The following is a 10,898-nucleotide window of genomic DNA, read 5'->3' as shown; positions in this document are numbered from 1 at the left end:
TCATGTATTCTTCTCATTAGTTTCACATCAGTGAACAGGGACACCTCTGAATCTATTCCTTTCAACATGTCATTCACATATACAAGAAACAGCAGCAGACTTCAGACTGACCATTGTGGAACCCCACTCAACACCTGCATCCACTCTGACAGTTCATCATAAAGCAACACATGTTGTTTCCTTCCTGTCAGGTATTCTCTGATCCACTGCAGTGCCTTCCTTACTATTCTTGCCTGCTGCTCCTCTAGTTTTTGTTCCAGTCTGTGTGGTACTGCATCAAAAACCATCTTACAGTCCAAGATCAGTCTACCGATCCATCTCTCTCTCCTTGTCATAGAACTCAAGTAGGTTTGTGATGCAGGATTTCCCATCCCTGAGGCTGTACTGATTGTCATGTATGAACCCATTCCTTTCTAGGTACTCCACCACTTTTCTCCTGATAAATATCCATTAGGACTCTTTATCGACCTAAGAAAAGCTTTTGATACAGTAGACCACAGCATCCTACTCCAAACAACTTGATCATTATGGAATAAGAGGCCACGCACTTACATAGTATTTCAAATCCTACCTTACTAACAGACATCAATACGTCTCTATTAAGGACACAACCTCGTCAACAAGACCACTGGATACTAGAGTACCACAGGGAAGTGTCCTTGGTCCCTTGCTCTTTCTCTCATACATCAATGATCTTCCTAATGTATCACAACACCTGAAACCTATACTCTTTGCTGACGACATGACTTATGTCATCTCCCACCCAAATCTCACCTCACTCAACACTGTTGTTAACAAAGAGCTACTAAATATATCAACCTGGATGACTGCTAATAAATTTACACTTAATACTGACAAAACCTTCTACATTATGTTTGGGAGCAAAACAGGTGATGCCCAGCTGAACATTATGATTAATAATGCTCTTATTGCTAAACTTAATGAGGGCATATTTCTGGGTGTGCACCTTGACAGCAACCTGAAAGTCAACACCCATATCCAACACATAACAAAAAATGTAACCAAAAGTTGGGATCCTCTCAAAGATACATTACTATGTACCACAATCAGCCCAACTCACATTATACTATTCACTCATCTATCTCTACCTCACCTATGCCATTTGTGTCTGGGGATCAACAGCAGCAACCCACCAAAAGCCAATAATAACCCAAGAAAAAGCTGCAGTAAGAATTATCATGCAATCCAATGCCAGACAACCCCATCCCCTCACTCTTCAAAGATTTAAACTCACTCTACAAAACATTCACACCTACTACTATGCAACCTACATTTAGAACCATAAATTCTAATATTAACCCTGAATTAAAACACTTTCTTGATAGTTGCAACAGAACCCATAGACAAAATACCGGACATTCGTCGTGTCCGGCTAAATCTCTACAAAAACTCAATGTACATAAAATCTGGAACACTCTGCCAGAAAACTCTAGAACTGCAAACTCAATCACCATTTTCAAGACTATCATTAAAAACATCTTATCTCCCTAACATACCACATCATCATCTATGTGAAGACCACCTATTATCTTTTTTGTATCACGAACACAAGCAAAACAAAGTAAACTTACTCTTGTTATCTGTAATTCCCCCTAATTTACACTTACACTCACCCAAATGACTGAAAACATAAAATTCCTAATTTAGCTATTGTCTAATAAATCTTAAGTTAGTCCTAAGTTTGCCTAAGATACTCTCCCAACATAGCAGCTTTTATAGTAACAGTGGATCATGACGAGACAAAACCATTCCCATTACTAAATTTACTAATTGTAATACTGTTATATGTTTTGTACTATCTCCTTATTATCAATCTAATTAATGTTAATCACTTTAATTACCTAACATCTATATCAACATGCAAGAATTTATATTAAAATGTACTGCTCCATAACCTGTGTTAATACAGAGTAAGAATTAGTCTGCCCGAAATACCTAGGTATGCTAGTGACCTTCTTTATTAATGTTTTATAACATGTAAACCACACATTGGAAGCTTTGTAAGGAAATAAACATTTTCATTTTCAATCTTTTCATGACTTTACATGTTAGTGATACTGTCTGTAGTTTAAAGTTGTCTGTCTCCTTTCTTAAAAATTGAGACTGCATTTACTGTGAAGATTGTTGTTAGTAGCACACACAGTTCCTCTGCTCCCTCTCTCAGGACCCATGGAGAGATGTTAACTGGGCCTACCACCTTCAAGGCATCTAGTTTACATAGCAGTTTCTTCACCTCCTTGGTTGTGTGCAGAGTGTCCAGCACTTGCTGGTGCACCCTACTGCCTCGGTTTGCTGAAAGCCTCTCTGTCTTCAATGTGAATACCTCCCTAAATCTTGTGCTGGGCTATTCAAATACTTCCTGGTCTTTCCCAGTGAGCTCCCCCTCCTTCCTCAACCTCATTACCTGGTCCTTGACTGTTGTTTTCTTCCTCATGTGGCTGTACAACAGCTTTGGGTCTGATTTCACTTTTGATGCTGCCATTCTCATATTGCCACTGGGCCTCTCTCCTTGTCCATGCACATTAGTTTTCAGCTCTTCGGCTCAACTCCTTGTTATAGTGAGTCCTTTGCCTTCTATACTTTTTCCATGTTGTAGCACACTTAGCTTTGGCCTCTCCACATCTCCGGTTAAACCACGGGTTCACTCTGGTGTTCCCAACATTTCTGTTGCCTCTTGGTACAGACTTCTCGTCTGCCTCCCTACACTTTGTGGTCACAAGTTCCATAATTTATTGTCTTTCCCTCTAGTTCTCTTTCCCACTCCACCTCATGAAGTAATTGCCTCATGCCTGTGTACTACCCTCTTTTGTGGCTTGGTGTCTCCCATCCTTCTCATGCTACTTCACTCTCCAATGTTAACTCTACAAGGTACTGTGGTACCTCGGGATACGAACTCAATTCATTCCAGAAGACCATTCGAGTGCCGATACCGAACGAATTTGTTCCCATAAGGAATAATGTAAATTACATTAATCCATTTCAGACCCCCAAAAATACACTTACCAAAGCACTTACATAAATACACTTACATAACTGTTTGAGTTTTGAGCTGTTCATATCCCGAGGTACCACTGCATTCAGAACTCAGGACCACGTGGTCACTATCACTATCCCCTTTGCCTGAATTGCTAAATGTCAATACTAGGCCAGCCTTGCTGGTTCATCCTTTCCTCTCTGCTAGAAAACTTCATGCTGATACATGAAATTTTCTAGCACCGCCTCCAGCATCTTAGCCCTTCACATTTCTGGTCCTCCACGTGGCTTCAGGTTTTCCTTGTGGTTGAAATCCCCCATGACAAGTAACTTTGCCCTGCTCATGTAGGTCCTTCTGGGCACCTCAGCTAGTGTGTCCACCATCACTCTGTTGCTCTCATCATACTCGTGTCTTGGTCTCTTGCTATTCAGTGGAGGATTGTACATCACTGCTATTACCACCTTGGGGCCCCTGATCTGAAGTGTTGCTACTATGCAGTCATCTGCTTTCCCCTCTGTTCATTCCTCCCATCTCCTCAAAACTCCACTGGTTTTTGATGGGCAGTGCAACTCCTCCTCCCTCCTCTTTGCTTACTGTCTTTCCTCAAGATCTGATAGCCAATCAGGAAGATAACATGTGTTTTTCATCCCTGTTAGCTTTGTCTCCACAATTGCTATGATGTCTGGGAGTGCTTCAATGATTCATTCTTGCCACTCCCCACACATATTTGTTATTCCATTTGTGTTAGTGCACCATACTTTTCCCTCCAGCTTCCTTTCCGGTACTGTATTCTGAGGAGTGAGAGGGGTTGGTGCAGGCTGGGGGTGTGGAAGGCAGAGCAGAATATTATGGGAGGCTGCTGTGATGGTGGTATTAGTGCTGGGGAGGGGGACTGTAGGTGTGGAGTGTGGCTTGTTTTTGGTTATTGAGTTTGGTTGGTCGGGAGCAAGAGGCTAGTAATCCCTTCTCCTGTATACTTTCCTAAAGTTAAAAAGAGAAACTTTTGTTTTTCTTTTTGGGCCACCCTGCTTCGGTGGGATATGGCCGGTTTGTTGAAAGAAAGAAGAAAGAGTTTGGTTGGTGTGGGGTTGTAGGGGTTGAGGGGTGGATCTGTGGGCAGTTGTGGTGTTCCTACCCCCAAGGTTGAGCTTTCCTGTCTGTCGATGCCTGTCATGTCTCTTTCCTGACACTGGCATCTTCTTACCTTCTCAGCTGTTCCCATTCTTTTCCTGTTCTGTTGTGGTCAAGATACATTTACTAGTATTTTTGCAATTCCTTTAATAGTGGTTTCTGCTGCAAGACCTTGTTTTGTACCATTTCTGTCTTGAATGTCAATCTGACTGGGTGATTTTTTTTTTTCCCTCAAATAACCTCGAAGTCTCTGAAAATTTGTCAGTTGGGTCATGTTCGTCTCTGCTGTTATTGTGATGATATTCCCAATCTCATTTTCCTCCCCCCTGTCTTCTTTCATTATATGTCCTCTTCAGCCTCCTGAAACCCAAGAATAATTAGTGACCTCTCCCTTTTATCTTCCCATTTCTTACCCCTCCATATCTCTGGATCCAATTTAAACATCTCTTTAGTTGTTTCCCTTATCATCTTGCAGACATCTCGGTGGCATGATATCACTTCTGCAAGGGGACTTCTTAGCTCCTTTCCTTCCTTCAGCCCCCTCACTGTCCACTGATGTTCCTGTTAGCAGCACCTAGCTCCTTTCAGTCTTCATTTCTATATCCCGCTTCAATGCTTCCAGTTCCTAAACCAAGCTCTGCATCTATGCCTCAACAGCTACAGTTCTCTGTACATATCTTCTCCATCACTGTATTGCAAAAGCTTGTTTAGCCTCTTTTTCAAACTCATGTTCCATCGTGCTATTGAGCCTTTCTGCCCATGCTTCCTTATCATGCTAGAATGACCCATGGCCTGGTAGGCAATGCTCTCATTTCATACATTGAGTGTCCATGATTCAATCCCTGGCAAGGGCAAAAACATTGGAAGTGTTTCCTTAGACCTGTTGTCCTGTTCACCTAGCAAGTAGATACCTGGGTGTTAGGTGACTGGTGTGGGTCACATCCTGGGGACCAAGAATGAGGACTCCAATGGAAATAAGATAGTCCCTCAATGACATACTGCCTTTCTTGGCTTATCCTAGGTAGCTAACCCTCCAAGGTTAAAAATCCGAACAAACTTTTATCTTCTTCTTGGACCAGCCATCCCCGGGTCCCTTACCTCTACGTCCTACCTTTTAGCATTCCATTATTTATATATCCTGTCAGAACTCACCTTGCAGGATGGACAGGTCAGGGTGTCCTTGTAGTCTCTGATCTCCTCCATTAATACTTCGTCCGCTCGGTCGACCATTTCAAACTTTTTGGCTCTTTCAACTTTCCGCCTCAAACTTGCTATTTCTTCCTAAAAAAAGTGGATTACATTACACATTAGTGAATGACAGTGTCAGGACTGTGTTTGATGGTGTCAAGACAGTGACTGATGGTGTCAGGACATTGACACTGTCAATGTCCTGACATTGGGGGTGCTCTGGTGATAACATAATTAAGAAGCATGCTCTGGTGATAACATAATTAAGATGGTGAAAGTATTTCTTCTTCTCTGGCTCACCTGACCTCAGTAACAAGAGTACACTACACTCACCTGTACTCTCCTGTACTTGAAAGCTTCTTGTTCCAGTGCCATGGTCTTCTCTGCCACCACTTGCTGAGCTTCCTTCATCTGAGCATGGTACTTCTCTGTCAAGTAAACAATCAATTATAACACAGTTGACTATGTCTGATCTCTGTCAAACAATCAATCCATCAATTATTATAACAAAGTTGACACTCACACAGAGATCACTGATACTAATAACAAGAACTTATAACACTTAAAATTAGAACTGCTAAGTTAACAACAACACTTACTCTTTGAACTGGTCACTTATTCTTTGCTACCTCACAGCACGTTATATAACAGTTGCATCTTAGACTTTACACAGTAACACAAGTGAGACAGTGAAAGACAATACACACACTGAGTGAGAGAGGATTTTAGATTTAGATTTTGCCACCAAAGTGGCTAGTTTACTGTGCACCCCATATCCATCCTGTGGACAGTACCACAAGTGCATATGGATACACAAAAGGCCTAGGAACTAGGCCCCAAAAAGGCTAGCAAGACTACACCTAGATTTATATATACAGTTCACTTCTTTCATAGGTAGTAGGTTGGTAGACAGCAACCACCCAGGGAGGTACTACCGTCCTGGCAAGCGAGTGTAAAACGAAAGCCTGTAATTGTTTTACATGATGGTAGGATTGCTGGTGTCCTTTTATCTGTCTCATGAACATGCAAGATTTCAGGTTCATCTTGCTACTTCTACTTACACTTAGGTCACACTATGTTATATCTTGGAAATTGGTCATCCTGTGTTATTTAACTATTGTAAGAGAATATGTTCATCACTTAATATTATAGCGCGAAAGTCCCCGTTTATAGCTAGAATAGAGACTTTCAGCGTTATATTATTATCTGTTAAAATATATAAAAAATACCATGGTATTATCCCTATATCACTATTATTATTATTATTATTAGGTAGGATTTCTTATGTATATACAGCATACGAGTCTCGGAACCATCCGGTGAATTGTTCAATTGTTTATGTCCGGCTGATTGACGTTTGGGTCAGGTGATCCAACCTGACGACGGGTCAACAGACTGGCAGGTAGTCAGTCCGCTCCCTGCTCTAGCCCTGACAACTGATCGTGTATTGGTTCTCTCTTAGGGTGTACAGTTTAAATGAGTTTGAGAATTAGTCTCTAGAGCTGACTCAGTTTGTTCCTCATTGCTCTGAAGATTCTTGTGATATTTATATTCTTGGTCAGTTCAGTAATCCATAGAGATACGTCTTCCCAGACAAACTCTTGCTTTCTACTTCCTTTACGGCCGGATTCAAAGGTCTTGTTGAATCTTGTATATTTTATAGTTGAGTTTACACAGTCTTGTTAAGACAAAGACATAAATGTTAGTGAAGACTTAATTACTGGAAGAATAATTAACCTTCCCTATTAATTTGATATTTCCATGATTTTGAACTAAATGTATATTGTAAATTTATTGTACAAAGTATTAAGTTACATTAACTACAGAGAGAAGATAAGTATTGTATTTAAATACTTTAATAAATTTTAATATTCTATGGAGTTTCCCAGTTAAATTATTTCCCCTAGACTCTAAAATACCTTTAAGTATCTCTGATCCCAAATCTTGTTGCCTATGAAGAAAATAGTAACAGACCACATTCTGAAGTTCTTTATAAAATTTCTTATTCGCAACACACTACACATACATGTACAAGCATATATATACACACCTCTCTGGGTTTTCTTCTATTTTCTTTCTAGTTCTTATCCTTGTTTATTTCCTCTTATCTCCATGGGGAAGTGGAACAGAATTCTTCCTCTGTAAGCTATGCGTGTTGTAAGAGGCGACTAAAATGCCGGGAGCAAGAGGCTAGTAACCTCTTCTCCTGTATATATTACTAAATGTAAAAGGAGAAACTTCCGTTTTACCTTTTGGGCCACCCCGCCTCGGTGGGATACAGCCGGTGTGTTGAAAGAAAGAAAGATCTCTATATTCCTCAATAAGTGGACAATTAAGCACACAGTGTTCAAGATAGTTACCACAGGGCTGGCCACATACTTTGTATTTGGTTTGATCATCATGTGTGTGTCTCCCAAACTGCCAGAAGTACTTGTAACCAAGTCTCAGTCTGGCCACTATAATATCAGTCAGTGGTCACATTACAAGTTGCTTTATAAATGTACTTATCTATTTTCATGTTATCAATGTGGGTTATAGATCTACTCAGGCTTCTAATTGCATTTCTATAACATTCAGTTTCATTATTTATTTCTCTCCTAATATTTTTCCTAATGCTAGACATAGATACACTTAGTTATTTATTATTTATTATCACACTGGCCGATTCCCACCAAGGCAGGGTGGCCCGAAAAAGAAAAACTTTCACCATCATTCACTCCATCACTGTCTTGCCAGAAGGGTGCTTTACACTACAGTTTTTAAACTGCAACATTAACACCCCTCCTTCAGAGTGCAGGCACTGTACTTCCCATCTCCAGGACTCAAGTCCGGCCTGCCGGTTTCCCTGAATCCCTTCATAAATGTTACTTTGCTCACACTCCAACAGCACGTCAAGTATTAAAAACCATTTGTCTCCATTCACTCCTATCAAACATGCTCATGCATGCCTGCTGGAAGTCCAAGCCCCTCGCACACAAAACCTCCTTTACCCCCTCCCTCCAACCTTTCCTAGGCCGACCCCTACCCCGCCTTCCTTCCACTACAGACTGATACACTCTTGAAGTCACTCTGTTTCGCTCCATTCTCTCTACATGTCTGAACCACCTCAACAACCCTTCCTCAGCCCTCTGGACAACAGTTTTGGTAATCCCGCACCTCCTCCTAACTTCCAAACTACGAATTCTCTGCATTATATTCACACCACACATTGCCCTCAGACATTACATCTCCACTGCCTCTAGCCTTCTCCTCGCTGCAACATTCATCACCCATGCTTCACACCCATATAAGAGCGTTGGTAAAACTATACTCTTATACATTCCCCTCTTTGCCTCCAAGGACAAAGTTCTTTGTCTCCACAGACTCCTAAGTGCACCACTCACCCTTTTCCCCTCATCAATTCTATGATTCACCTCATCTTTCATAGATCCATCCGCTGACACATTCACTCCCAAATATCTGAATACATTCACCTCCTCCATACTCTCTCCCTCCAATCTGATATCCAATCTTTCATCACCTACTCTTTTTGTTATCCTCATTACCCTACTCTTTCCTGTATTCACTTTTTATTTTCTTCTTTTGTACACCCTACCAAATTCATCCACCAATCTCTGCAGCTTCTCTTCAGAATCTCCCAAGAGCACAGTGTCATCAGCAAAGAGCAACTGTGACAACTTCCACTTTATGTGTGATTCTTTATCTTTTAACTCCATGCCTCTTGCCAAGACCCTCGCATTTACTTCTCTTACAACCCCATCTATAAATATATTAAACAACCACGGTGACATCACACATCCTTGTCTAAGGCCTACTTTTACTGGGAAATAATTTCCCTCTTTCCTACATACTCTAACTTGAGCCTCACTATCCTCGTAAAAACTCTTCACTGCTTTCAGTAACCTACCTCCCACACAATACACCTGCAACATCTGCCACATTGCCCCCCTATCCACCCTGTCATACGCCTTTTCCAAATCCATAAATGCCACAAAGACCTCTTTAGCCTTATCTAAATACTGTTCACTTATATGTTTCACTGTAAACACCTGGACCACACACCCCCTACCTTTCCTAAAGCCTCCTTGTTCGTCTGCTATCCTATTCTCCGCCTTACTCTTAATTCTTTCAATAATAACTCTACCATACACTTTACCAAGTATACTCAACAGACTTATCCCCCTATAATTTTTGCACTCTCTTTTGTCCCCTTTGCCTTTATACAAAGGAACTATGCATGCACTTAGTTATATTATACATTATCCTTCAGGGCACTTTACTTGGCTAACATTTCAACTTTATCATGAAGGAGTAATCCAATGTGTGATGGGATCCATAGCAATTGTACATTAATTCCATTTTCCCAGATTTTAGAGTATCAATATCTGGTTTCTCCAATGAGCATACTGTTAGAGTCATGTGAGTCAAGAACCTTCAGTGATATAAAAATCAGTAATGATGATAGAGTCAAGCTCAGTGTTCTAGTTAACCTTTTGCAATCAGGATGGCTGACTATGCAGTTTGCAGTGTAGATGTCCGATTGTTAATTCTTATACTTACATCAACAAAGTTGCTGTTGTTCTTAACTAGGGAGGTGGCAACAAGAGCAGATGCAGCCCTGCCAGTAGACTCCTGTTTAGATCCATCATTGTATTTAACTTGTGATGACTTATTACTTCCAGCTAGGAGAGAAATCTCTTCTTCAGCAGTTGCTTTTACAAGTGATTTAAGGAAGGGATGACTAGTAATCAGTAGTAGTAGTACTACTACTACTTCCATACTTCTTTTCCTACTACCTCTCTTGTCCCATCCCTGCCAGCTGGCAGGGATGGGACTTCGTAAATGGTCCAAGTCAGACCAAAACATCGTGGTAAGCTCTCTCCTATGTGCAGGTTATTTGTGTATGAGGGGGAATTGGTGTCTGATTCTGTAGTACAGTCTGTTAAGTATCATACTTTCAAAAGTTTTACAAAGACAACAAGTTAAGGAGATCAGTCTAAATGTATCAGGCTGCAGTAGCTTAGGGATAGGCACAGTGAGACTATTGGTCCAGGAAGAACACACAATCGATATGACTAGGATTATACAGTGCTAAAAAAGGGTTATCAGGGACCTGCCTTAGAGTTCTGAGGATATAAGTTATGCCATCCTTTCCAGTAGACCCACCTTTAGTTAACCCTTTGACTGTTTCGGTTGTATATATATGTCTTACGAGCCACCGTGTTTGACGTATATTCTTTCTTTCAACACACCAGCCGTATCCCACCGAGGCGGGGTGGCCCAAAAGGAAAAACAAAAGTTTCTCCTTTCACATTTAGTAATATATACAGGAGAAGGGGTTACTAGCCCCTTGCTCCTGGCATTTTAGTCGCCTCTTACAACACGCATAGCTTACGGAGGAAGAATTCTGTTCCACTTCCCCATGGAGATAAGAGGAAATAAACAAGAACAAGAGCTAGTAAGAAAATAGAAGAAAACCCAGAGGGGTGTGTATACATATGCTTGTACATGTATGTGTAGTGTGACCTAAGTGTAAGCAGAAGTAGCAAGACGTACCTGAAACCTTGCATGTTTATGAGACAGA

The 10,898-nt window shown here is 41.0% G+C and overlaps 2 protein-coding genes across 2 annotated transcripts in view; both read right to left on the bottom strand.

Moving 5' to 3' along the window:
* The window catches only part of LOC138854710 (uncharacterized), an 18,956-nt gene extending 16,447 nt beyond the window's left edge, over positions 1-2,509 (bottom strand). Inside the window, exons 1-2 of the mRNA XM_070099471.1 lie at positions 2,426-2,509; positions 844-979 (exon numbers count right to left, since the gene is read on the bottom strand). Of these exons, the coding sequence (XP_069955572.1) occupies positions 844-979; positions 2,426-2,509 (220 nt within the window). The remainder of the gene's footprint in view (positions 1-843; positions 980-2,425) is intronic.
* Positions 2,510-5,278: 2,769 nt separating this feature from the next.
* Positions 5,279-10,898, bottom strand: part of Bre1 (E3 ubiquitin-protein ligase Bre1) — a gene marked incomplete at its 3' end in the record, with an annotated part of 80,881 nt that continues 75,261 nt past the window's right edge. Inside the window, 2 exon segments of the mRNA XM_070099445.1 lie at positions 5,279-5,407; positions 5,648-5,742. Coding sequence (XP_069955546.1) covers positions 5,279-5,407; positions 5,648-5,742 — 224 coding nt within the window.

Source organism: Cherax quadricarinatus, chromosome 67 (assembly GCF_038502225.1).
Source record: "Cherax quadricarinatus isolate ZL_2023a chromosome 67, ASM3850222v1, whole genome shotgun sequence".
NCBI lineage: Eukaryota > Metazoa > Arthropoda > Malacostraca > Decapoda > Parastacidae > Cherax > Cherax quadricarinatus.
Note: the sequence above shows the minus strand (reverse complement) of the source record. Positions and strands in the feature narration are given on the sequence as shown.